The sequence below is a fragment of the Trachurus trachurus genome (assembly GCF_905171665.1).
Source record: "Trachurus trachurus genome assembly, chromosome: 22".
Classification (NCBI taxonomy): domain Eukaryota; kingdom Metazoa; phylum Chordata; class Actinopteri; order Carangiformes; family Carangidae; genus Trachurus; species Trachurus trachurus.
Window position 1 is genome coordinate 13,432,248 of NC_139907.1, and position 27,820 is coordinate 13,460,067.

At 45.3% G+C, this 27,820-nt stretch overlaps 1 protein-coding gene across 2 annotated transcripts; it reads right to left on the reverse strand.

Moving 5' to 3' along the window:
* Positions 1-144: 144 nt before the first annotated feature.
* On the reverse strand, positions 145-27,691 carry dync1h1 (dynein, cytoplasmic 1, heavy chain 1). 2 transcript variants are annotated; one of them, XM_083998602.1, is made up of 78 exons: positions 27,345-27,691; positions 25,983-26,070; positions 25,622-25,795; positions 25,229-25,484; positions 24,925-25,111; positions 24,557-24,828; positions 24,238-24,465; positions 23,402-24,055; positions 22,849-23,271; positions 22,551-22,730; positions 22,266-22,415; positions 21,989-22,135; positions 21,667-21,807; positions 21,307-21,483; positions 20,971-21,081; positions 20,736-20,855; positions 20,387-20,626; positions 20,110-20,265; positions 19,851-19,964; positions 19,638-19,748; positions 19,296-19,505; positions 19,021-19,167; positions 18,753-18,919; positions 18,418-18,591; positions 17,961-18,315; positions 17,683-17,877; positions 17,314-17,596; positions 17,089-17,189; positions 16,754-16,913; positions 16,380-16,620; positions 16,103-16,286; positions 15,773-15,985; positions 15,385-15,623; positions 15,133-15,289; positions 14,803-15,027; positions 14,488-14,718; positions 14,242-14,382; positions 13,885-14,118; positions 13,533-13,739; positions 13,042-13,163; positions 12,746-12,911; positions 12,475-12,638; positions 12,208-12,337; positions 11,957-12,090; positions 11,734-11,848; positions 11,483-11,644; positions 11,127-11,341; positions 10,833-11,037; positions 10,564-10,737; positions 10,322-10,441; positions 10,074-10,194; positions 9,183-9,378; positions 8,694-8,811; positions 8,382-8,597; positions 8,058-8,270; positions 7,640-7,767; positions 7,373-7,526; positions 7,132-7,278; positions 6,832-6,982; positions 6,413-6,666; positions 6,192-6,326; positions 6,005-6,099; positions 5,747-5,921; positions 5,542-5,617; positions 4,959-5,119; positions 4,752-4,863; positions 4,601-4,661; positions 4,395-4,518; positions 4,144-4,257; positions 3,874-4,044; positions 3,513-3,730; positions 3,292-3,395; positions 2,083-2,291; positions 1,679-1,832; positions 1,390-1,532; positions 1,096-1,264; positions 748-872; positions 145-619 (listed from the first exon to the last, which is right to left on the reverse strand). In XM_083998602.1, the coding sequence occupies exons 1-78, from the start codon at positions 27,592-27,594 to the stop codon at positions 491-493; spliced, it is 13,923 nt and encodes a 4,640-aa protein (XP_083854728.1). In that variant the 5' UTR covers positions 27,595-27,691; the 3' UTR covers positions 145-490. The 2 variants fall into 2 exon arrangements, with proteins under 2 accessions (XP_083854728.1, XP_083854727.1); XM_083998601.1 differs by lacking the exon at positions 9,183-9,378 and adding an exon at positions 9,548-9,743.
* Positions 27,692-27,820: the final 129 nt, after the last annotated feature.

Here is a 27,820-nt window from a genome sequence, read left to right on the forward strand (position 1 = left end):
GGAGTCTCAATGAAATTATTAGGATATAGTGAGAAGTGTGCAAACCTAAACTACAGGTTTTACTATAGGGCAGTTACAGGTACCATGTATGTGACTTTAAACCAAACATGTATTAGTACACAAAGACCACTCTGAAGTCATTGATGTAGTTCATCTTTGTTCTTCCAACAGACTTTATTCAACCTAAAAACATACTGCTTCTTTCATTTTTTAAAAACACACTTTTCTTTCAACCTTCCTTTGCCACATTTCCTTTTCTCATCATTTACCATCTGACAACATCCCCCAGACCTTCTAAGACACTTTCCAAAAAACACTACGACTGTTCACTTGTTAATTACTACCTCACAAACTTTGCTATGTTTTATACTGGAATGCAACAGGCTACATGTTACTTTTTAAAATGGTGGTTAATAGTGTAATGAATGTAAGAGATTAAGTGTGGTTAAATCGTCAAGACTTTCTGGTCTTGAGGAATGACTTGTTTCATTTACTCTGTGCACAGGATGGCAACTCCACGCTCATAGAAGCTGTGTGGATCTTCCTTGGTGGCGATGTCAAAGTCAACAGTGAAGATGAGGTCAGACCTGGTGAAGTTCAGGTAAACGGGCAGAGTGACCTGTGGTAGGAAGAACAAAAGAAGATAAGGTCAGCAAAACTAAACTTAACGATCTTGTGGCTTTTTGTTGCTCTGAAAATGTTTATCTTTACATAGGAAGATGTGCAATTGTGTACCCATATACATACCACATGTCTCTTCTCAGAGTTGCCTTGCTTGATCCAGCGGAGCTGAGTCAGAGGCAGCTCAGTGGAGATGGAGGTGGATAGAGACAGCTTGTTGTTGGCACAAGTAGCTCCCTGCAGTCTCAGGCCTGAAAGAAACATGCAGCAGGTTTGATATTAGAAATAATGAAACTAAACTTTATACGATATTCTGTTGTAAAATAACTCAGTTTATCACAGTTTGACAGCTATAGTATTGGGGGGAGGTTTCTTTTCTTTAGCTTTATAACATTTTTTTTTTAAAGGAAGATTTTCTGCCCATGTTTTATAACTTCTTTAACATCTGTTTTATTATATCTTTCGAACTCTGACCTTTGATGCCGAAGCTGCAGGCGTCTAGTGTGGACCCCTGGGCAGTGGTGACATTGACCTCCAGACACAGCTCTTCCAGAGACCAGCTGTTTGCTTGAGCCACATACTGGCGGGTTGCAGTGATGTAGGCCTCTGGTACAAACAGGCTGCCGAGGCACACGTGGATGTTCTGGAGCAGGGGAAAATAATAGTACTATGAGTGCCTTGCTTTGCTTGATTTTTGAGAAACTTTTCACACTGTTTAAGACGCAAAGGTTGTGGTTGATGCTGTACAGAAACAGCTAACCAAACTACCTTCAGTTCCTTTGCACCCCCGCTGGCAGCACCCTGGGAGATGTTCTGCAGCTGTTTGATCCTCTCACTGAAGTCTGCCACCCACTGGATCACAGTCATGGCGGTTGGGACTGTGTAGCGGCACCAGCTGCGAGGGAGGATGCCTGCACAGACAGATTTTTAACATACTTTAAGTATAATCAATTCAACGGCATCTTGCTGGTTGAAATAGCAAATGTGAACTACTTTTTTGTACTCAAGTAATAAAACTAAACCTATCCAAAAAAAAAAAAAGAAGGAAAAAGTTTACCTTTCACAAGTTCGCTGATGAGTGTGCGCAGGTCGTTGGTCTGCTTCTTCTTGCCCTCACACACGTGCACCACATCAGTCAGATCCTGACGGACCTCCTGCAGCATCTTGCCGCCCATCTTCACCTCACGCTCAAAGAACCTGAACAGTGGGTCCTGGTGGTTGTGTGTTGGGATGAAGAAGACATTAAATCAAATACAGAAGAGCAAGTACACATTCATCCACTGGAATTCAAACCTCTTTACTTTTCATTTTACCTCCTGTTTTCTTTTGAGTCAAACACAACAACCTTACCCATAACAGAAAGGCTGTTATGCAGCTTCTTGTAAAACAAAACAACACATTTTTGCATTGTCTCATGAAGTCTGCTTACCAACCACCTTTCACTCTTATCTCTGCCATTACCTTGATGTTCTCCACTGTGCGTTTGAGTGGATTGACTGTTTGAGGCATGAGCTGCAGCCAGTTGCAGGCGGTGGTGTGGAGCGTCCTCATCCAGGCCGGCTGGGTGTCAGATGTGGAAGAAGTGCGCTCCTTCTTCTCCGTCTCATAGGCAAGGTCATCCTCATCCTCCAACATCTGCATTTTCAGCATCTTACCCATCATGTCAGTGCCTATGCAGCCCGGCAGAGGAAGCGAGTGAGCAGGGAGGGAGGGAGGTGGAGGAGAGGTGGGAAAACAAGGCCATGGTGGCAGGTGGGGAGGAGAAGAAATTAATAGTGGAACAAAGAAATATCTTACCCCAAGGATGTTTTGATAACAGAACAAACATAAAAGGAATTTGTGGCAGACAGACAAACAAATCAAGAGTACGGTGGGTAGGAAAAAAAGACACACAAGGCTTAAGGCAACATTTACATCAAACGTAGCCATTCAAGAGTTTGAAAAATGGATAAATTAACTGCATTCTCGACTGACTGGACCTGTAAGAGGAATAAGGTAACAAATAGAGGGTTTAAGGTTTGGGAGAAACTAAGGGATGGGAGTAAGGATGAAGGGGAGATGGAGTGTGGTCCAAAGGGTAGATGCTTCAGGCACTGGGATTGTGGGGATTTTAAGGTGTGGAGAGGAATCTAAAAAACGGGAAGGGGTATCATGGGGTGCAAACAGGAGGGGGAACTGTGTGGATGTTTATATCCTGATCTGAGGGCGGTGTGGGGATAAAATCTCAGCAAAGCGACATGATGGCTGTGAAATACAGCTGCTGGAGGGTGAGGTGACACACACCCATCCACCTTTTGTAGTACGATGGCTATGAAATACGCAGCTAAACCGTAGGATGATGATGCACAAGACAAACTAGGGGCTACTTCTGAAACCACAGGAAACTGCTGATGTGAACTGATGAGAAGATAAGATTAGCAGGAGTATCCTCAACATATGTTATGCCACCACACACAGATGCAAAAATACGAGCTCTTGACCAGTCCACTGCACTGGTACAGCCTGTCAAAATAAAAGGTAAGACACTAGAAAAGAGGAAGACATGGTTAATGATTGGTCCTGTGGATAAATGACATCCTGAACAGGAAGAAGAAACAGGATGTGCTGTGTTCCAGTTACTGTGACAAAACACCAGACTACAGACGATGAGGACGGCCAGTTGCTGCATACCCTGAGTAGTGAGCAGGACCTTCTCGGCATTGCTAGGCAACCCGAGCCAAGAGGGAGTTTGAGTGTCTGGAAGCATCTCGACCCAGTGCATGAACTCCTCACGTCTGTAACAGAGCAGAATGAAAACATTACCGGTTGCAGGCATCATGAGTCCTTCAACATTCAACAACATCGGGGTGACAGTGATTGTGACAATGTTAAAAGCGAAGCAATTAACTGACCGAATGCCATCTGGCATCTTGATGTCCTTGTGTCCGTCAACCTTGAAAGCCAGTTTGAACTCGCTGTCGAAACTTCCTTTGGTGAAAATGCGATCCAGGAAGGTGATGAGCAGGCGCTGATCGAACTCATTGTCGATGCGGCCGCCGTAGATGGACTGAGCCATCAGGGTCTTCAAAGCTGCCCACGGGATCTTGTCAGGTGCAATGTTTTGACGTCCCTGCACGTGTAAAGACAAAGCACCACAAGTTTAACACACTACGTCAAAACTATTACTAGAGCATTTCACCCGATAGATTCAGTAAATCAGATATTTAGAGCTGTATGATATAATGTGTATTATTTCTGCAATATTCAGGAAACCTTTGCTGTGTCATCCAGCCAGGTGTCAACGGTGTCACAGGCAGAGCGGAGGTCAGACTCTCCAAACTCGTATTTCTTGGACCATCCCAGTGGTGCATAGCGCAGACGCTCCTGAATAACTGCATGGAACCAAGCAAGCAGGAAGTAGAGGCGAGCACGCTCATTGGGAGCCTGTAGAAACGTAGAAATTGAGTTATTCGGATAGTAAATGTGAAAAGGCACAATGATTTAACTTATTACTCGTATTTGGTGAAGTAAATCTCCAGTCACCTTGCACATGCGAGCCACAGGAATGCTGCTGAAGGTCCTGAGCATGTTGGCCTTGACACCAGGAGGTGGTTCAAACACGAAGATTCGACCAGCACGAAGCAGATTCACTGGCACCTGGAAGAAAAACACAGTGATGAGACTTTGAAGAGGGAAAAGGGACAAGAACTATGGGAATGAGAAGTGAGGATTATTTCATAGCTACGCTGCCAATGAACTTTTGGTTTAAAAAAAACTGTAAGAGTGACAGTTACCTTGGGGTTGATCTCCATTGTCAGGAAAAGCCTGAAGCTGGCATGAGGCGACATGGAGTGGAGCTTCTTCTCCAGCTGCATCAGCCACCCAGGGGCCAGGTGGACGTTCTCCAACATCACCCACCTGCAGGATGAAGACAATCAGGATGAAGCACGACAAAACAAAGTCTTCATTCTCACAAACACTCATGAACAACATTACTCACCTGCCAGACTTGACAGCAGTGTTAATATCTCGGTCGGCTTTGTTGAAGCCCTCAGCTGAACCTGTGGACAATGGAAGAACACACAGAGTTACAACATCTTCACTAAAGCCTTTGACTTTTGTCAGGAGTTATGAGAGGATCATTTCCTTACCAATAGAGATGGAAGTGATCTGTTTGTTCTCCTCAGCAGCCAGATCTCTGACCAGACCGCTGGCATCATAACCTGGTACAGAGCACATCAACACTGGGGTGCTGGGCTTCACCTACAGACACAAAGAGGAGGATTCAGCACCGTGGTGACTTCACATGACAAAAAGGCCTCTGGAGTGAAAATAATCCAAGAAATATTAGACACTACCTCATTGTCCACAATATTAGCCAGGTCAAGAGGCTGCTCAACGATGTTCATGAAGCTCTCTCCCAGCACCATCGACACGAAAATGTGCGACATGGCCAGCATACGGTCGGGACGGAAGGCTTGAATCAGCAGCAGCTGATGCACTGCCTGGCCAATTTGAGCTGAGGTGGAAATACACACATAAAAGTATTTAATTCCAGATTATACAGGTAAAACTAAATCTTTTTGGATGATGACCCCAAAAATGACCCATTTACTGGTGCGAGACAAATATCTTTTAAAAATATTTTTAGTGGCCAACAAGAAAGCTGTAACCCGAAAATGATTGCAGGCCACACCTCCAACAGAGACAGACTGGATAGATGTCGTGACTAATATTCAAAATCTGGAAAGGACGACCTTTTCGCTAAGTCTATGGATGGATAAGTGTTTGCAATACGGGGAAAATGGATTGTGTTTGTGACCACAAGAGATGTTCACTGAGCCATTACTCTATGAACTGACTCGTATCTCCATCAGTATGCTCTCTGTATGTTGTTTATTCTCTTTCTATAAAAAATAAAGTACAAAATATGATACTCACTGGACTGCTTCTCCTCTGACCACAGGTAAGGAACAGCCAGCTCTGGAGTGTTGCTTTCAATCCACATGAAGAATTGCTGAAGCAACAAAAACAAGAGATAGAGATCACTTATTCAGTTCATATTCAAACACAGTGCGCTATGGTATATTATTAGATGTACTCTCAGATCCTCAGTGTGCCGCGGTTCAAGACCAGCAGTACACACCTCATCAGCCTCAACTTTGTCCACCAGGTCTTTGAACGCTGGCAGTCGGTTGAGACGGACCATGGCCTCACTCTGTTCAGTGGTCAGACCCTTCACTTTGGGCAGTGACATGCCCTTAAGGACGATCTCTTTGCCACGGAGGAAGTGCTGGAACTCTGAATCATACGAGGGCTCGCTGGAAGAGATGGATTTAGATGCTTCAGATTCATGTTGGAACTACTTTTCGCTGATAGATTTGGTTTCACATTGGCATCTTACCTGGTCAGGCCCTTCAGACTGATCTTAGCCAGCAGCATGGCGAAGGTGATGTGGTCATTGTGAAGCATACCCTTCGCTATCCTGTTGAATGCCACCTACGGTCGAGAAAATGACACGTTATACCCGTTCAAGTCGTTAAAACACCAAAGAAATTTTGCCTCTTGTTTTGAAAACGTGTGGTTCAAACCTGGAAGAGGTCCTTGGTGATGACAGCAAGTCTTTGTGAATGATCAGTTGCGTTCTTCAGGTTGGCGTTCTCATACAGCACAGTGTGGTAGGTGTCCAGGAAAAAGTGGAGAGAGTACTGGTACAGGAAGTGCATCTGGAACAAGGTGCAAAAAAAAAAGTTAGCTTGGTATTGAAATCAGTTTAGGATTGAGTTACTGAACAAGTCAGATGTATCCAGACCTGGTTGAGAGCCTCCATGGTGAAGTAGATGCTGCTGCATGCAGAGGACAGAGACAGGTACTGCTGTGACACGGCCTCCACCTCAGCCATGACGATATCCGTCTCTTCCACCTTTCTGGTCACCTCGGCCGCCTCCTTCTTCAAGTTCTCCAGTGTGGTGATGATGGTGTCGTCATCAAGGATACGACCCTTGACCTCATTGAGGGCCTGCAGCAGGGATTTTTCCAGCTGACGCAGACGCAGCTGGAACTCGCCTACGAGAGAGAGGAGGAGTGTGATTGATGGGATTTCTCATTTCTCACTGAACTCTTTTATCTCGTCTTGTATCCCTATCAGTGTTCATCAACGTCACCGTTATCACCATCGTGCCCAGCTGTGTCCTGTCAGTGTGTTAGTACATCTGCCACTTTGTTTCTCACCCTGCAGTTTGAGGAGGTCAGAGCGTTTCTCATCCACGTCAGGCCTCTCAGCCTTTAGGACCTCGTTGAGACACTGGCTCTGCAGGCTGCTGCGCGTCACCGTGAAGTTGACAAACGTCACACGAGAACACAAGTCTGGTGGGAACTCGACCTGTGTCAACAAGAGACAGCATGTATAAACTTAACTTTGCATAAGAAATTATAGAAGGAAATGCTCTACTTCAGTCCAACACTAGACTTGACTGTGTTAGTAGATAAAATAACATCTTACAGATGAAACCTGAATGATCATCTACTCACAGTTGGATCTCGTGTTGAGAGGAAGATGACAAATGAAGGTGACAGATCGATGTCCTGGTCTCCAAGGGTAATGAGGACACGTCCACCAGTCCTGCGGACCTCTCTGTTCAGCACCGGGTTCAGGATGGGGTCGTAACTTTCTACATCCTTCAGGGCAAAGAAAGGTGAATTAATCCATGACAAATTCTGGAGCAGTGGAGAATGATCACATAGTTGGCCCTGACTAAGTACATGTTCTTACCTGGACCAGCAGCGGGTTTCCGAAACGCAGAGCACTCTCCAGGTTCTTTCTGAAGGCATCATCCAGGAAACTGGTCCTGGTGATCTTGCGCTCTTTGTACTCATTCATTATGAACTCTGTGGCTTGGCCTGATGGATCAATGATGAGCGGGTACCTAGAAAGTACAATGATATATAATAAATCAATTTGTGCTCAGTATTGTCGCAACACTTGTAAAAAACCAAAAACATTGCCTGAAAGATACTGATACTGATGAAAGATACTGACCTGTTGAACCTGTTGAGCATGATGGCATTCTCAGTACAGAGGTCATCAGCTGGGAGGGAGTTGGCTTGCCAGCGAAGTCTCTCGTCAGCGTTGGACAGGTACTCAGTTCTGGCAATGTCTGTACGGAACTGGGGGAGAAATTCAGGGAGTTAGGGACCTGACATCAGATGACAGGGAATGCAAAATGTGTATTTGTGCGATGGTAGTATCTGTAAGCAGGCTGTAAGTGTTCCACAAATGTGGTTGGTCACATTAGACATGGCATGTCCTCTTTATGATTAAAACATCTTATGAATGTCCTGAGCAATCAACAAATATGTATACTACGAAGAAGAGTTGGATGTGATCTCTTATATCTCGTAGTATCAGTATAGATGTGGTGATCAAAAGTGGCCATGCATATCAGAGCTTCACATACCTGAATGTTGGCCTGCTGCAGGTGGTGAGACCAAGTAGTGAACAGGTTCTGCCTCATTTGCTGTTCAAAGTAGCCAGCATAGGTAATGAATGCTGCAGAGAGCAGACAGTCTCCAGCGATGGTGGACATCTGGTTCTTGAAGGTCTCGCTGGTCTTCTCCCAGCGTTCCCTTTCAGCAGACAGACTCTTCAGAAGGGCTGTGCTGCGGTTCACCTGAGAGTAGAGATCAAGAGTTCATTAAAATGCTGCAAGACTCCTTACTTTAAAGTGGAATGAAACGGACCCATAACAACGGGGCAAAGCATTTCTTTGAGGACTAATTACCTTAGCTTCAACTGCAGCCAGGTCGGCCTTGATGGCCTGGGCCTCTGAGATGAGGACGGCGTACTCTTCCTTGTAGCGAGCGATGCTAGCCTCCAGGTCTCGGATCATCTGCTCCACCTCTTCTGCCTTGGTCTTGTTGTCCGTGGCATCATCCTCAAGCTTCTGCAGCTCATTACGCAGAGGCTCCACACGTTTCAGCATGTCAGCATAATTGAGCTAGATTTGGGGACGAACGTAATTAAATTACATTAGAAGAAGTATTCTTTTTACCCAGTTGTCGTCTCCATTTTTTAATTGTTTGAGGTTTCGTACCTGAGCAATCGCCCATTTCACCATAGGCCCACAGGCCAGAGAGGCCCTGTTGACTTGGTCATAGTTGTAGCTTGGGTTAGACATATAGTTCTTCTTCATCTTCTCACGGATGGAGTCACTGGATAAAGGAGAAATAATCCAAGTTGTAAGAATCCAGCAGGACTTTTTACAGTCCAACAACTTTATGTGAACTGAGGAGAAATTATCATAAATCACCAAAAATTAAACGTGACTTTAAAAGCATTGGGGGATGGGTGTAATTTCTACCATTTTTACTGTGAGAAATGCAAAATCACGACACTGACGGTGGATTTAAGTCAACCACAAGTTGTCATCGGTTCTTTTTCTGATTCAAGAAACATTGACCAACGAGACTGTTCAAGACGCCTAAAATCAAGTGATAATCACAGGTGTGGTCTGATTAATATACTGATTGGGTATCATTTAATCTTTCATTACAAGACTCAACACATATTTCGACACTGGTACCTCATTTCCTCAGAGGAAAAGTTGACTATGCTGCTGATGAAATTGTCCCTGATAATAACTTGTCTGATTTTTTTCCAGTCATTGGTCTCCTCGCCCAGCATAAGGCAGATAGACTCCAGGGCCAGTTTGACTGCAGCTGGGGGATTGGTCATAGCCCGCACTTCTACTAGGTGATGCCGCTTAATAGAACTCACCGCTAGTTAAGTGGAAGGAGGAATGTTTTTGAAAGAAAGAAAGTAGTAAGGAAGGGGAGAAGGGGCGCATTTAGGGGGAAGAAGAGGGGGAGGAATTCGAAAGATGGAGACAAAAGAGGGAGAGGGGGCTTTTTAGTGAACAATTGCACAATGCATTCTCTCTTATTTCACCTGATCTCCTCTGCAGAGAAGTTAACAATGGTGGGGATGAAGTTCTCCCTCATGATGATGGATCGGATCTGCTTCCAGTCGGTCGTGCTCTCTCCCAGGAGCAAGCAGATGGACTCCAGGGCAAGCTTCACAGCTGCGGGTGGATTGGCCATGGAACGCACCTCCACCAGGTGCTGCTTCTTAATGGACTTAACAGCTATTATCAGGCGAACAAGGATGGTGGGTTATGAAAAGGAAGAGGTAGTGATGGGAGGATGTAAGCGGAGATCAGACCAGAAGTGAGTGTGTGACAACATTTTATTTTATTTTTTTTAAAAAGGGAAAAGCCAAAAACTATTGAAGAGAGGAAGATAAAATGATTAAATAACTAGTGGACTAAAAGCCAGAAAAATACTCTTCCAGCTTATGCTGTGCTATATTAATACATTTATTCTAGTGCGCAAAGTGTATAAGAAACTATCTTTACATGACAACATATCAGTGAAACACACTATTGAAACAGAAGTGAGTAAACAAGCCACTGTACCATTCTGAGCCTCAATAACAGCAGGCTCCACCTGGTCCAGGTCCTCTTTGACACTCAGCTGTTTGTCCTTGATCTTCTCCTGCTGCTTGTACACAGATTCCTGGATCTCCTGGCTCATCACCTGGAATCATAACAAATATACATTAATAAATCTAAGTCCTTGCAACGCAGGGATAAAGGGATTTTGTCTATAGACGTAAAACATGATGACATCTTTTGATTCTTTTCAAAGGAGATAAAATGTCTACCTTTTTCTTCTCAGCCTCCTGCTGGTCTTTGACCATCTTCTTCAGCTTGTCGTTGGCAGCAGCATTCTTTGTCTCCAACTCCTGACTCTTGATTCTCAGGTCACGACGAAGCTCCTCCACCTTGATGACAAGGCATAAGTACAATCAGGGAATTGGATTGAGAGCAAGCAATGACAAAAGGATGGAATAAATTGGTGCTAGATGTACGCAAACATATTAAGTGAAATACAATTTTTATTTACCTGATCTACAGTCTCCTTAATCTTGCGGAGACCAACGTTGAGATGCATCTGCTGCTCCTCCAACTCACTGCGTTTCTCATTGAACAGGTTGGCATACTGGTTGATGAAGTCCAGGTAGTGGCGAGGAGTGATAGCCATGGTATGACCACCTCGCTTGGCCAGACGGTTGTTGGCCTGTGAAGAATTGATAAGGTTAAAATAAAGTATCCATTAGGAAATTGAATTGTACACTTTATTGAACAATGTCAATGCAAAATATGCATCATTACCTGGTGAAGTGTTTGGTGGACAAACACGCAGCCATTGACAATAGCCTCGCGATGAGATGGTGTCTGGGGCAGTTTGTCGTAGACGATGGGCATGTAGTCTGGCACTTTGTAGTTTGGTTTCTCCAGATCCATCTTGCTGGTGAACTCCTTGCCCACCTGATAAAGGGCCTCTGTGGACCAGTCTCCAAACCAGTTCAGCACACACCTGGCACAGAGTAGAAGAGTTTTTGTTTTGCCTTTGCCTTAATAGTTAAATTCACTCTTGCTATTATATAATATGCAGCATCCATGTACCTGTTGAAGAGAGCAGGTGATGTTGCTGCTCTGTCCTTCAGGCCCTCTGATGAGGGATTCATGGTGAAAACCACATGGAGGTTTCTGATGACTTGGCTGGTGAACCACTTGTACAACTCTTCATGTGTGTCGAGCATCAGGCCCTCTTTCTGGGCTCCCTCCTTACACTGAGTCATCAGGGTGGCATACTCATCTCCCTCGAACAGGCCAGGAACCTACAAACAATAGGTTACAGTGACATACTGAGAACCTGAAAAGTAGGTGTATGGTAGCAGATGGATTTATTTCAGGAAACTTCACAATGAAAACAGAGAACAACTGGCACGATGCAACAGACTCTGATGTTGGCAAGTTACCTCTCCATTGGCCAGCAGTGTGTTCATTCTCTCAAGGAAACCAGAATCCAGCACGTTGGACTCGTCCATGATGAAGGCAATCTTCTCGTTCTTGCAGCCTGAGCGGCGCAGCACTGTACGCAGGTCCTCGTCAAAGTCCTCTCCAGTATATTTCCTGTGTACCTGAAAAACACACACAAAAAGTCAATGAATACATACATACATGCGAATGAACACGTATGCCATCAAATTACTTTTAATATTTTACCAACCTTGATCTGGTAGACACTAAGTCCGTTCATCCAGGCTACAAAGCGAGACAGAGTGGTCTTTCCTGCTCCACTCACACCGATCAACAGGAGATGGCCCTGAGGCTGACGGAAGATACTACACAAGGATATAAACTTTTACAAACTTGCTCGAAAAACAAATATGCCAGTTCTTAGAAGTCAATGTGCAACAGTGTGGCATAAACACTCAGAGGCTTTTACTCACCGGTCAATCCTCAGGACATGGTCAAGCACCTCATTAAAGAGCACCAGCGGGACATCCAACTCTTCTTCGTAGAAGACCTTCAGACGGGCCTTCACATAGTCCCTCAGCTCCTCCTGTTCCACTGGGATGTAGTCCTGCATTCACATGCACACACAAGAAACTCGATGAAAAATGAAAGTAAAATGCCAATGACCAGAGGAGAACATCACCAAAGCAAAGTTCATAGTAGAGACAACAAATCTCTAATTCACCTTGGAGAGCCAGTTGCTGTAGAGGATTGGTCTGTTGAGAGCCTTCTCCTTATCGATGTTGGGGAAATGTTTGAGAGCAACCATGTCGATGTTTTCATCAGTCCACCTTCTCTCTTCATCACCAACCAGCCTGGAAAAGTGCAAGTTCATCCATTTAGTCACTACATTTGATAGCTCTGCAATATCATTGGTCAAAAAAAGTGTAACTACATTCACGGCCTCTATGACAGAGTGATAAAGCTCAGCCTCTCTGTAAGCAACACTCACCTGTCCTGGAAGAGGCGGAGAGCCTCATGGGCCCAGATGCGGATGAGCCCCTCAACAGGCAGAGTCTCAAGTGGCCGAAGGGCCTCAAAGATGCCCCTCACCCAGCGGGTCATCTCTCTGGGAGAGTAGATGTAATGGGGTTGGGTGTCCTGGGTGAAACGCTCCTGAGGGGGAATGATATGATATGTCATATTGTATCAATTAGGTCACTGAAGGGTTATGTGATCAGACTATTATATAGCACTGAAAAATACACTGTCATCTCCTTTACCTGAGACATGGTGTAGAACTCGACCATAGCAGCAGTAAGAGGCTCAGCATAGGTACGGAGAGACGGGATGAGGCGCAGCATGGCACGGTTAAAGGTACCATAGATCTGGGTGAGGGAGGCTGGGCCAGGGTAGTCCACGTAGACCACAGGAACATGACGCAGGAACCTACAAACATCATGGCAACATTAGATTTCTTACTAACAGTGTATTTAAAAATATAAAAAATAATATCAATATCCTGATATAAATCTTACCACTGTATTTTCTACTCAGAAATTAAGCCTGTTTATTGTACCTGTGTGTAAGAGGCTTTCTGCCGGGGTCAGTAGGAGGATTACAGGCACCAACAAACTGGATCCTCTCCAATTTGACCCAAGTCTGGTCTGAGGTGCGATAGAAACCTCCATGTTCTACCATCTATAAAGACACAAAACAAGGGAACAGGGTTATTATAGTTGACTAAAACTAAGAGTAAAACAAAATAAAAATAAAAACTATTGACATTTTTAAAACTATAATAACCTTGCAAGGGAAAAAACATAACAATACATCTTATGTATGGCACCAGCCCTGCTCGGCGACTAGTCACCTGCATTGCCTTGCACTTATTGTACTGCCTGAGTTGTCAATGCTTGTCATGTTGTAGTACTGCGTGTTGGATGTTGTACGTACAGAGTGACAATCAATTTCCCTTCAGAGGGATTAATAAAGTAAACCAACCAACCTACATGGGAAAGTTATTTGGATCAGGGTAGGTTGTGGCCACCTGCAAACAATGCATCATACCTGTCTGATGAAAGAGATGACCCTCTGTGTGCCGTATTTGTCCATGTCTGGCAGATTGATCTCATCACAGAACAACACCAGCCACTTGCCCAGCTGCACGGGGGCGAGGACCACGCCATTGGGGGTACGGCGGTATTCACAGTAGTGGTCGAAGGTCTTCAGCAGCAGCTCTGGGGTGGTGGCGCTGGAGAAGTTCAGACCCACAACCTGGAACGCAACAGGAGGAAATTTGGTAATTACAAATGTTGACAATTACAAAACAAAATCGTGGATTTACTCAAGTTTATTTGTTTTTATTTGTATTCAGCATATGCTAACGAGATAAACAAGTTAGTGCAGTCCCGTCTCTCACCTCCATATCAGGCAAGGCCCTGAGGGCGCTGAACAGAGTCATGGTCTTTCCAGAACCTGGAGGTCCACACAGCACCAGTGGTTTGTGCTCTGCCAGCCATGTGTAAAGCAAAGCCTCGTGGCGGACAGTGTCCAGGGTGGGAACGACGACGTCGGGCGACGCCACCTTGTGGGTCTCTACCTCAATCTGTGGCACTTTGCCCTGCCAGGACTGCCATTCACCTGAGATGCACACCTGAGTGCAAAGGAAATACATTTAACTTCCAGTACTTCCATAACCTTCAGTTACAAAAAAAGAGGCATTTTCAAGTAAATTTACTTAGAGAGGGATCGATAGTTGTTTATCGTGAGTGTATACCTCGTAGTCGATGATGGGGACATTGGGAGCAGAGGGAAGGGGCACAGTGGTGATGCGACGGATGTATTCTCCAAGCTCAGCCCTCATCTTCAGCCGTCCATCACCAGAGAAGGACCACAGCACGGCGTAGATCAGATACTTCTGTAGAGAGAAAATGTCACAAAATTTCACTTGTTAGAAAATGTAGATAGAGTAGACGGTAAAGATCAGACATCTATGCTTCTTTAAGTGAACCCAGGACTTTACCTGCATGTATTTCTCCAGCTGATCAATGGGCATGGGAAAGTCAGGGTGGTTATTGTTGTAGAGAGCCACATTACGACAGGCCTGGTGCATCATTGAGAACAGGGAACCTAAGCAGCGCAGGCGGGTGAAGTCCATGATGTGCTCCATCTTGGAGGCATGCTCTAAAGCCTTGATCACCAGGCCTGTGGAGGTGAAGTAAGGCTGCAGGGTGGCTGCTACGTCACGCTGGATCTGAAACACACAGCAGCATGTCGGTAATGAAATGTTTGGTCTTATTTTGTTTTTATACATCCGAGTGTATTTTCCTCGATTTACCTGGAGCATTGGTGATGCAGTCTCCTCCTCGTCCTCTGTGCCCTTCCTCTTGCGCTGAGCTTCATCCTCTCCCTCATCCAATGGGATGCTACGAATGCGAGCCAGGAAGTTGTTAAAGATCATGTCAGTGCTGAGAACATCCTCACTGAACCAGACCATACCACAGCGAGACACGGTGGCCAGGGTGGCGTACTTCAAGTCCTGCACCTCAAACATCACGCGCACCTGTGGAGAGAGAGATAAATAGAAACTCAGGGTTAAAAAGTCAAAGACGCTCCCACCAGATCAGATTAAACTGAGACATCTGTGCTTGAAGCGCTGTGCTTTTACATTTGGTGGTAAGCTGAGACGCTCTCCATTGGGCAGGGTGAGCAGTTTGTTGTCATCCAGCACAGAGTTGAGATTTTCAACCCACTCAGGATCAACATCGCCATCAAAGATGATCCACTGGCGTTTCTGCAGTTCACCGCGAACATTGTCAATGATCCTGAAATTGAGGAAAAAACAGAATCAGTATCAGCCATTTTCTAAAAAGCTCTGTTTTGACTTACACCCTCAATAACAAACGGCTCACAGACTTACTTCCTGAGAACGTGTGTGAACAAGCCATCGGTCCATTCACGAGTGTTGGGGTCCAGGGTTCCGTACAGGTGATCCTTGCTGATGGCCTTGGGGTCAATGATGTGGGCCACACCCTCAATGCCTTCCAGCCTTTCCAAAGCTTTGAGCAGCACTCTCCACGCCATGGTCTTTCCACTACCTGAGGGTCCCACCATCATGAGGCCGTGGTTGATCTGTGTGATCTGGTACAGCTGGAGCACCTGGGAGAGGTTGAACAACAAAGTTTAAGAGAAGTCACTTGGATACTGTGGAACTTGATCCTATTATTGGGGAACTTATGTGGGGGCTGTAACCATTTAGAAGCTCTAGATAGATATACATTCAACAAAGATTGGGTTGAGCTACGTACCTTCTCCACCCACAAGGTGCCAACATCATCACCGTCTCCATAGGTGAGGTACATCTCTGCGCAGACCTTCTTCAGCTCCTCCCTCAGAGCGGTCATTTCTCCTCTGTGGTACTGGACTCCAGGGAAGACATCTGACAGCAGGCTGAAGAGCAGGGGGATGTCCTCTGCCACCAGCTTGGGAACCATGGTCTCACACACACTCTGGATCAGAATCTAAAGCAAACGGGACACAATGGATGAAAAATTAACATTCAAGCTCAAATTTCTAGAGATGCAATGATAAAAACAAAGAAACTTAATCTCCAAGTGTAATCATTTATAATTACATACCTCCTGTTCAGGAAGGTTTTCAGCTATTTCATTTTCATCTACATTCTCTCCTCGTTCATGCTTCTCCCTTTTGATCCTTTGGATGCGTTCACGCTTGACGTTGCCAGCACTGATCAGCACACTCTTGAGAGCTCGCAGGCCAAAATCGTAGTGACTCTGAGATGACAGCTGCTCATCACACAGCCTGAAATAAAAAAAAAGAGGCAAGGGATAAATTCACAGAAGCAAAAATCTGAAATATCCTGTAAAAGCTACTCCGACTTCATGTAGTACGTACTTGAAAAAGGGTACAATCTTCTTAGCGAGGATCTCAGCAGTACGGAAACCTTGAGAGTAGAGCATGACCTGTGCAATGAGCTGCCGGTCGGGCTTGGTCATGGCCAAGCTACGGAACAGCTTCTTCAGATTGTCAGGAAGGTTGGAGCGGCCGGCGTAGCCAGGGTTCATGGTGATGAAGATGGCCATGTCTGGGCTCACCTTCACCTGCTTGTTCAGAAGCTCTGTCATGACGGGCACACCTGAGAGGGGGACAGATGACATCTTATTTACTCTGTAGCTCTTGTGCAAAATTATAACCGTTGGTGAGACAGTGGGCCATCTCATCTGGATTTTATGCTTAAAAATGTAGGGTTAGGCGCTGCATATACATACTTCTGTCTCTGTTGGGATTGCTGTGCTCTCTCAAGGCAACCTGGATGTATTGGACTTGCTGGGACACAGCAGACAGCATTCTCTCCTCCAGACGGTTGAACTCGTCGAAGCAGCCCCAGGCTCCCACCTGACACAGACCCACGAAGATACGACCCATGGCCTGCGAAAAGAGAAGATCAATAAAAAAAGGGATAAGTAAGTTAAATTATCAACATGAGAGCTAAATCCTGTAAAAACAAAACAGTAACAGTATTATAGTGATCTTCAGTGGTGTTGTTGTGGCATCTTGACAATAAACTAGCCTATGAATAAAGAATCTGAAATGAGTCATGTACCTGGAAGTCAAATGTCTCATCACAGTTGAAGACCAGGACAAAGCGTCCGAGCTGGTGACCAAGGGCTTTCACTGACTCAGTCTTTCCTGTGCCAGCAGGACCTTCATAAAAGAGCAAAACGCTTAGACAGAAGTTCATTGTTTTTTCAGCGTAAAACTGTAATTTCGCTTAGTTATTTCTCATTTTTTTGTCTGCAATAAAATATGCCACGTCAGGTTTTCATACCAAATGGTGATCCTCCAAGGCGGGCCTCCAGAGCCTGTGTCATCGTCAGATAGCAGCGGTCTGTCAGAGGAGTCTGGACGAGCTTGTCCTGGACACCCAAGTACTCAAAGCCATAGTTAAACTTGGCATTGGCCATCTGAATGGAGAGCTGTTGCAGGACGTCTGTCTGCTTGGGGTCAAAGTAGAAGCGCATCTGGCTGAGCCACTCAAAGGACTTGGGGTTGTCGATCTTGTTCTTGATCAGCGTCCTGGTCACATCACGCTGGTGCACGAGCTCAGTGATCTAACAGGGGGGCAGAGGAAGGACTTCAGACAGTTTCCATCATACTGACATTCTTTGAAAAGAAAACAGCTTTTCATCTCACTGACCAGATGCTCCAGTTTCCTCCTGCGGAGTGGGGGCTGCTCCATCAGCACAGTGTCGGCCAACACATTGAGGGTGGCCTGCACGTTTGACAGAACTCCCTGCATCAGTGACATGTCCCCACCACCAGCGATGGTGGTCAATGCACATTCGATGTTCTCAGACCAGGCAATCTGGGTGGACAGGACCACGAGCTGGGCCTGTGGAAAGAAGACACTGTTAAGTAAATGATTGCATACCAGTTGCCAGATTTACATGTCTAATCAATGCTCTCAATGCCCACCTGGTAACGATCAATCCAGTTGATGTACTGGCTCAAGTCGACGGCCGTGCCCTTGTTGAAGGTTGTGACCTCTGTAACAGACTCAGCTAGCAGCTTGGCCAGCGTCACCCTCATCTCCTTCTCTACCAGCGTCAGCCACTCGTTGATCTTGGGGTGATCTGTGATGGAAACTGGCGTCTTGTACAAGATTTCTTCGCCCTCCCGGGAGGAGATTCCCAGCACCACCGTGTTGTCCTCGTTGAGCAGGATGCTAGACACACCAGCAAACATTTTTTTGAAGTGCTTCTGTAGTTTGGCCACATTCTTGCTGTTACCAATGATCTCAAGCAGGTCCTCATCTCCAACGAAGTAGAACCTGTGGACAAAGAGAATAGATGAATGCACGAATCGGCATATTGCAAACTAAGAGCATATGCATATTGTTCTCAGTTTCAATGCATATTCGTCATCTACATACCTCGGGAATGAGGATCTCTCTCTCTCCAGGTATTCTCCAAGAGCTTTCTGAATTTTCCCCAGAAGGTCAGCCAGTCGCTCCAGTGACCTCTGTACTCCCTGTATGTTCAGCACATCCATCACCAATGGAGACTTTGTCACCTTCTTCATCAGGGCCAAAAACTCGGTGCTGATACTGTGAAATAAAGACAGATAACATTAAGGTTATAGAACAGTAGTAAGCGAAGGGGGTTCCAATTTGTTTCCTCAAGCTTGTCTCATAAAATCCTTTAAATGTTGACTGCCTGCTGGAATTAATAAATAAAACCGGTTTGTTTTGAATAAAGGTCTATTTACCTCTGGAATCTCTGGGTTTCGACTGGCAGCAGGTGTTTGATGTCAGCGCTGCCTGTGAAGATGCCCTCCAGGTACACCCAGCGCCTCTGGACATCAATCCAAACATCAAACAGAGCCATGATGCGATTCAGCTTGTCCTCCCAGCTCAGAGCGTCTTCCTCAAACACCTGGCAGAAAAAAGAGCATAGTGATTACAGAGCTCTGAAAAACAAAACATTTGTGTAACCTTAAAACATTGTCGCAAAGAAAATAATATTAAACCGTTTACCTTGTAGTATGGAGACAACTTCATGGCAGACACGCTGTTGATGTGTTCTTTGACTTTGTTGAAGAGGTCGTCCCAGCCTCTGATCAGACGACACTTGTTCTGATAGTTCACCAGGTCGAGCTCATACGAGTTCCACACTTCACGGATCTGAGAAGACAAAAATAGGATTATTATTAAGAGAAACAAACATTTGATCATGAACTTTAAGATTAATAAAAACTGCCATAAGCATTACAGCTACACCACATAATCTCTTGAGGTCCCTCCCTCTTCACCTGTTTCAGGAACTCCTCCAAAGCCATCTCTCCCTGGGCGACCAGGAGAACATCCTTCACCACCATCTCATTTTTCTGCAGATCCACATCCCAGATCTGTCCCAGGGTCAGCTCTGACGGGACCCAGTTCACATGCAAACGCTTCATCAGCTGCTTCCAGTGGCGGTCCTTGAGAGCCTCTGATTTCAGCTCAATCACCAACATGTTAACCTGGTAAGAAAAAGGAATAAGAAAATAATTATTTAAAACCGTAATATTTAATAACCTAATATTTGATTTCTCCCTTTAGCACATATACATATACATATTACATAAATTAATGCTAAAAACCTAGTGCCTGACCTTCAGGTATCCTTTAAGGAGCCTCTGGACAAACTCATAGGAGGCATACTGTCTCAGTCTTGCTTGGAAGTTCTTCAGCTGGTTCAGAAGGCCATCCAGGCTTTGACGAAGCTACGAACACAGAACACAGGCATGTGGAGAGTCATACACAAGATCATCTTAAAAATATACAAGAGAGACATATTAACCCGAATGATTGCTGTTGCGTCTTACCTTGCGAGGCTGTACAGACACCCACGGCTGCTCTTTCATCTGATCGATTTGCTCCCAAACCTTGGACAGCTCGGACCACACCTCCTTCAGGTCATGCAGCTCCTCTAGTGCCACCTGTAAGTCATCACAAACACAGAAGAGGGGGCCCAATAGGCATTTACTTGGTGATCTCTTGTCTTGGAGGGAGTGTAACAGTTGGAGCTGAAACGCATGCATAATGAATGACTTGAACTTTCGTGCGAGTGTGTACGGGCATTACCTGCACCCTCTCCTCACTGCCGCTGAGCAGGCCAGTGTCAGTGAGCTCCAGAGCCTCTTTGGCACGGGCACACTTCTCTCTTTCAACCTTCAGACGGCCGAAGTTGCCTTCATAGATGGTCAGAGACTGAAGAGCCTCCTCGGGACGTAGGTTACCCTGATGGAACGGATGGAGACATTTTATTAATTCATCTCAGGTTACTATCAGTGATATGAAGGTACTTTAAAAATGAACAGTTCTATGCAGAAGCTATGCATCACTTCCATGTGTGACTTACAGCAACTGGTTTGGTCTTCTCCCAGTCACTGAGCAAGTCAGTGGTGCGGTTTTCCACAGCTTTGTCCTCTTGGACAATCTTCATCTGGAGGTTGGCCACCTGCTGCTGAATAGCAGTGTCTTTGCGCTTCATGATGTCACTGAAGGCGCCCCATTCGCCTTCAATGTTGTCAATGTACAGCCAAGAAGGAGGGAACTGGAATCTCTGCTTCTCCAGCAAACGCTGCCCATTACGGAACAACTATAGGGAGGAAGAGGGAAAATCGGATTAGAACCCAAAACTGTCCTTAAAGCATGCAGTTATACAAAAGGCATGAGGGAGAGGATACTGAATGCTTTATACTACTTACATCCACATTTTTCTCAAACTGTTTGATCTTGCGCTTCAGAGTCTGGACATACGTAATGAAGTTAACAGCATCTGAGGTGCTGGCTGTGTCCACTGAGTGTTGCTCCAAATCTTGACGGGACTAGTGAGAACAGAAAAAGTTGAGAAGAAGATAGAAAATGTAGTTCACAGACTAATCTTCTCATTGCTTTCTTTGAGAATAATGTTTTTAATTTTTCCATTATATGATGCATTACCTTGGAGATCTGTGCATGGAAGTCCTGCATGTTCTGGCCAAGCATCTGTCCAAACTTGCTGAGGACTTCTTTGTGCCAGGAGTCATACTTCAAGTTAACCTTGGACTGAACCTGTTGTCAGGGAAAAATAAACATTTTTATACAACAATATTATCGAAATAATATTGCATTTTAATTTTTTACAACAAACAGGTTGTGAGAAGACCTCCCTATTTGCTTAAAGTGGTTTTAGTACACAAGTATAAGATTTTATATGGGGCTGTCATTTTTGTAAGAACTCTAAAAGATTGTCTTGTGATTAATGGCTTTCAAACCCAAGTGCCACTTCATCATTACCTTGCCATAGTCAATGACCACAGGTCCAAACTCTTTCCGTGTTTCTGCGTTGTCGAATGTTCCACGTGCTTTCCGGATCTGGACCAGCAGAGCCTGCCACTTGGTGAGATCTTCACCCAGACGGTTATAGATGTTCTCTGCTTGCATGTCCCATAAGCACTGGTACTGCAGCCACACCTGTTCCAATAAAGAGAAGTCAATGACTGAAGGAGGAATATGTAAAACTGTATGTACATATAAAGAGAAAAGGGAAAATGCAAGCACAAAAAGAAAATGTTTGACAATCATTGAGTTGTCCAACCAGCAGGGAAACTAATAATAGCACATTTTAATTGTGCCGTAGACCAATGAGGCTCTTACCTTGACATACTGCTCCACTTCATTTACAATGTCTTCAACAGCATTGTAGGCTTCCTCCAAAGCTGAAGGACCATCAGGCATTCTGGTCAAAGCATGTCTGTAGAACTTCTCCTCCTCTGACAACTCGTAGTGGACGCCCACCTGGTGACGGAGAGGAGACTTGTGTCAACATGTGTTGTCCCTCATATATGGATCATGTCTGAGGTAAAAGATGTCAGCAGGCCTACTACATATCCAAACTCATTTCCACCATTTAATTCTCTATGTATGAATATCAAACCCCAGCCATTTAGATGTGTCCTACTACTTTAAGTGTCTCTACCTGGTATCTCTGACTCTGGATCCTAGGGAGGGAAAGGATAACCATCTTCCAGGCAAACATCTCCTGGTAGAGCTTGAAGCGGCAGTCTTCAATAGGTGGGTTCAGGTAGATGACCTGGTTGGTGATCCTCAGCTCATGCACAACATTCTGGGGATAAGAAGTAATCAAATGGTCAGATATGTCCAGGTACGCAAAGTATCTCAGGGCTTATATGTAATGTATAAACATGAAATAACATGACCCAGAGCAATACAAAGTCATTAGTCGCAATGCTTACCTTGATCTTGGGATCGCCTCCTGGTTTGTGGCTCACTTGTGGAGCTTCTGTGTCCATGTCCACATCAGCCTTGTCTTCTACCTGGCCTCGGAGCACCTGGGTCCAGGCCTTGAGGCCAGCCTGCAGACGTACTCCCAGGATGCGTTCAATCTAAGGAAACAAAGCAAAATCAGTGTGAATAAAACAAACGGTTACAATTTTCAGAGCAGTTTCCCTGCGTTTTACTGCATTAAATTAAACTGAATGAGAGCAATCCGTGTCTTATGGCTAGTTTGTGGTACCAACCTCAATGTCGAGCTTGTTGACCCAGATGGGCAGATTGGAATAGGAGTGCAGATTCAGGTCATCCACTGCCTTTTGGACTCGGTTGAGGATTTCAGAGAAGGTCTTGTTTTCAAACATGCAAGTCTCCAAAGAGCGAACCTCCAGATCTATTTTCTCTTCAATCAGCAAGAGGTCATCCACCTGGAAACAAAAAGAAAAAGATTTTGTTTGGAATGATTAAATATCTATCATTTCACTCTGAGATGAAAGCTTGAAGCGAGTCTGTTTTTATACTGGATGTATGCAACTTCCCACTGACCTTCTCTTGGAAGTTGAAGACCGTCTCAGCCAACCTCTGAACATACGGGTCGAGCTTGTAGGACTCCCAGACCAGAGTGATGCCTTCAGTAACGAGAGCCTGCACCTCTTTCTTTAGACCTGCCACCAGCAGGGAGATGGAAGACCTCTCCTCCACCTTCTCGCAAGTGCGCTCATAGGTGCGAACGCTCTCGATCAAAGAGATGGCAAACGGGTACAGCTGGTTAGCTTGGTGGGCCTTGTTGACGATGGCCAAAGGAACGCGGAAGCTCAGCCACTTGAGGTTGCGGACCTCTTTGGACAAGGTGATGATCTCTGGCAGGAAGTTGACTTTGAGCTTGAGCATGTTTCCTGTGCGTCCACGGGCACGAGTGCTCTCAATGGTGAAGATGCGGCCGGACACTCCAAGGTTACGCTGCTGCACCTGGTTTGCGACGGAGAGGGATGACAAATATTTTAAATGTAGTCAACAACAACAAAAAGATATATTCTTTAATATTTTCTGAATATGGATAGCATCAAGAAATACCAAACTAGTTTCATGAACTCCATACCTTGCGAGCCCAGTCATCAAATATCTCCTGGGTGTTGAGTTTAGCTCTGAAGCTATCTCCATCCTGCTTCAGCTTCAGGCCCTCCACGTGGTTCTCCCAGCCTTTTCCCAGAACATCCTCCACCCTCTTCATGTACGCAGTCAGCTGACGGTCGATCTGCTTGGCCCAGATGATGGAGCCGGACACAGGCGGCAGGTCACGAACGTGGCTCATCTTACACGCCTGGCTCTGAGGATACTGCACTTTGAACTTGTCGTGCAGCGACTCGATGTCGTCTTTCACGCGCTGGATGAGCTGCGTCTGGTACTCCCGGATGGCACCGCGGATGTGTGGGCGCACAAAGAGGGCGTTGAAGCGGGAGAAGATGCGGAACATCTCGTTGGCGTTCTTGGCGGTTCCCAGCTGATCGCGCAGACGGGCGGTGATACGGGTCTCCACGCGGTCGATGCGCTCGTCGTAGCGCTTCATGGCAGCTTCCCATGCTTCCATGCCTTCCTTAGACACATCCAGACCATCGACCTCTTTGACGTTCTCGTAAGCCAGGTTGACCTCCTCGATGGCGTTGGCATCAGCTGCATCAAAGAGAACTCCAGCGACCTTCATGTCTTGAGGCTCAACTGTCTCTCCAGGAGCATGCTGTGGCACAGCAGAAACCTGGGTGCAAAAAGTTATAAGAAAAAAGTTTAAAGTAGAGGCAAATGAAATAAGAAAGTCAACTCTAATATAAAAAGGAGCATTAAAATGACTACTAAAAATTGATAAATAAAAGTTATAAAAAAAAAAAAAAAGACTACTAAAAATGACTTAATATTGGCAAAATATTCCTGTCAGTTCACCTGGGGCCTGAGCACACGGACGATGACAGCCCTCAGCTGCTCATGCTGCCTTCTGAAACGTCTCATGTGGTCCAGGCGGGATTGGAGCTTCCTGTGGGCGGGGCTCAGACGCCACACCATCTTCAGGTTCTCCTCTCTCTTTCTCTTCACAATGTCCCTCAGAAGCACCTGGAGCTTCTCGTACTCATCCTCCCAGGTTTGGAACACCTCGAAGCAAGCCACCATTACCTGCGCAAACAAACACAAGGATGATTTAGGAGGATGTATTATACTTTGAGCGGCTAAAAGTAAACGTGTTCAGAGACAAAACTACGCCCACCTTTTCAAATTCTTCATAGGCGACATGCATGAGCTTCCTGGTGCCCAACACCTTGAGGAGCTGGGAGCTCAAGTCCCTGGAGATGGCCTCCACTAGCCGCAGTGCTCTTTGGATAGGGTACTTGGTGTTCCTAATCTTTTTCAGGTGAGTGAATATGGCCATCAGAGCCTGGCGGATCTTATCGAGCTCTGAGGCAGAGAGCAGGTCGTTGAGAGGGAAGTCCTTCATCAGGGGGTTGTAGTCATTGACAGTTTCCACAGCCTGTTTCAGACCTGTGAGAAGTAGAGGAGGCAAAACAAATGTTTTTCGTTGTTCAAAGAGATTGCAAGTTGCAAAGACTACAGAAGTTTTGACTGGCTGCTACTCACCAGTGTCAGTGTCGAAGCTGACAGTCGCATGGAAACGTTTGCCATGCTTGAGGATGTCCAGTGTCAGCAGAACCTCGGGGCTCTCTCTCTTTTCTTGGATCCTGTTGAGGGCTCTTTCCAGGTTCAACCAGAAGCTGATCTCCTGCAAGGCCGTGCCTGAAGCTGGGTCACGGTCAAGTTTTGTCACCTGATAAAAAAGGATGGGTATCGGAGGCAAATAAATCCAACAGCAAGCATGAGAGTAAACCATTTTCAAAACTACCACAGCGCTGTTTAGTTTAAAATTTCAGAAACTGCCTCGCACCTTTTGGATCTCCCTAATCCAGCGGTTTACTCCAGACTGCAGCTGGTTAAGGAAGGTTGGGTCCTCCACTTTGTCACCAAAGTCAGTGACCTTGGGCTTCTCCCCGCGCTCATAGCACTGCTTGGCAATGTTTGTGATGATGGGGTGGATGAGCAGGCTGATCTCAGGGATCTCAATGTTCTGCTGCAGGTGGAGAAGTCCCATCTCCAGCTCAGCAATCTTTTTCTCCACGGAGGGAGCCATCTTATCGCCATCCCTAGAAGGTGATAGAGTTTTTTAAGTGGTTTGGAATTTGTTTGTATAAATGTCACTTTTAACAAATAAATGCAACATTTATAAAAGTTTTTTCTTAAATCCATCAAAATCAATAAAAACAACTAATTTAAAAGTTACCTGTCTGCTTTGCCCGACTCGCGGATGTAAGACTTGAAAAACGGTGCAACAGCATTGCTGATGAAAGAGTGCAGCGTCTCGTAGGGAGAGTCCTCGCTCAAGGTCAGAACTCGAACTTGTGTTGATATGGGCTTGTCTGCATCAATGACTCCTGTCCTCTTGATCAAAGCCAAGCTGAAGGGAAACAGATGATGAACACATTCAGGGTTAAGAATTTAGATCAATGAAAAACCATTACCATTTCGAGTCACTGTAATAAACCCATATAAAGAGTGTTTTCTTTATTTTACAAATGGAATTGCATGCTATGGTATGATTGCAATTTTGACCTCCTTTCTGCATAAGAAGATGCATAAATTACCTGTTGGACTTGAGCCCATAGTGTATGTCGATGCTGATGTTGTAAGTGATGCACTCTTTCTCCTCCTCTCCTTCATCTCCAACATCCTCTGTGAAGAAAAAATAAATAAAAAACAATGTCTTAACAAGTCAACAGAAACTCCAGAGGCCCCATTTCAGTCAGGTCAAATGGATGTTAGCAGTTGCTTAATTGTAATGTCACATCTACGTTTTATTATCACCATATCACTCAGCCAGAGCATCAGAAAAAGCTGTGTGCTGTTCACCATGTACAGTATTTAGGGACATTTACCAGTAAGTAAGTTTATTGCTCAAGGCCAACAAAATTACTCTGTTGCTGATGGTAAAAAATAAATTATTGGGAAAGCTGACAAGGGATGAGTTCATTTATGTATTTTGTGCCATGGTGTTGCAGGATGACAGTGCATTTATACTGTCTGGTCTGCTTCCATCCATCTGTGTCCCCACCATCCTTTGCAAGTGAGGTCATCATCATGGGTTGTAGGAAAAGATAGATATCTGCAGATACTGCACTCTCTCTGCATTGCAGCATCAGTATTCTTAGCACAAAAACATGAATAGGCTGTGGCTGGGAATCCAAAACCAACAGGCTCCGTCTCTGTGTCTGCCTGGTCATGTGCTGTATCAAGGGATCAAGGTTTAGCGGTCATAAAACATGACTAAGGGCAAACAGGCCTGGATTTTCCTGCAGGAAACTAAAGAGAATGTGTTCTTTGACACAAGCTGATTCTCATGACAGAACCGCAGGAAGGTGGATACAACATGACTTGTAGTTGCCACAAAGGATTCATTCTCTTTGGATGAACGTGATTTTGATCCTTGTGGCGTCTCTTAATCTCCAAAATAAGGAGTTTTATGTTTCATTAGCGCTGTGTATTTGTTTTATTCTCTTTTGCAGAACACTATTGATTATGAATTTGATTTGCTTATTTAATAAGCTGCTTTTTGACATAAACACAGGGTGATGTCCAAACATTTGATCAGCTACGGCTTGAGTTGACATGCATCATAAAAACATATAATTACACAGCCAAACACTGATCACCTGCTTTGCGTTATCGTTCCCCACCCAGTGTGGCGTAGTTACCTTTCATGTTCCTGATGGCTGGAGATAGCAGCCAAGCTAGGTTTGTATAGTTTTCTAACCCGTAGTCAAATAAAACTAACCCATAAAAAGATTAATTTAGCTAATGTTATTTGTTTTTAGGCCTTTCTAGTGATGGAAATGCATAGTTAGAGACACGTTGCGTTCATAATAACGAAACGTTGAACAAAAAAGTCCAGGTATTCGCGTCACATTAGCTGGATAATCATCTCGTTGAATGTATGTAACGTTATGTACCTTTGAGTGCACTTCTTTCGACCAGGACGGTGTGAATTTGGGGATCGGCCAGAAATTTCCTCATCTGCTCCACGGCACTCTTCTCCTCTAGGGCGGTTTCCAGAGAGGCTGGGGCCTCGCCGCCATCTTCCAGGAGCAACGGTACCAGTTTCCGAATGTGCTTCTGCAGCACCAAGGGGTCGGCGACCGTTTGGACCGCGGACACCTCCATGGTGCCGGAGTTCTCCTCCGTCCCCCCGCCGTCGGACATGCTGCTTTGAGCCGCTCAACGACGACCTGTTAGCGGAGCGGAAAGATGATCCAAGAAAACAAACTGACTGGCGCTGTGTTAACTTAGCTGACTGCGGTGGCTGCTGAGCTGGCCAGACGCTAACTGCTGTGCTGCTGTCAAAACGCCGCAACAGTGGAAGTCAGATTTATCGGCGCAATGGATTGTGGTACTTGTGGTTCCTAAGGAGGCGCGTTTGAATGAGCTA

Excerpts from the sequence above, each read along its gene's own strand:
- dync1h1 (XM_083998602.1), bottom strand. The coding sequence starts at position 27,594 with ATGTCCGACGGCGGGGGGACGGAGGAGAACTCCGGCACCATGGAGGTG. Across the intron at positions 20,627-20,735 it reads AGTTTGAGAAAAATGTGGAT|TTGTTCCGTAATGGGCAGCG; the intron begins GTAAGTAGTATA and ends TCCTCCCTATAG. Across the intron at positions 15,028-15,132 it reads GTCTCAGCTTACCACCAAAT|GTGCGCGTGATGTTTGAGGT; the intron begins GTAAAAGCACAG and ends CTCTCTCCACAG.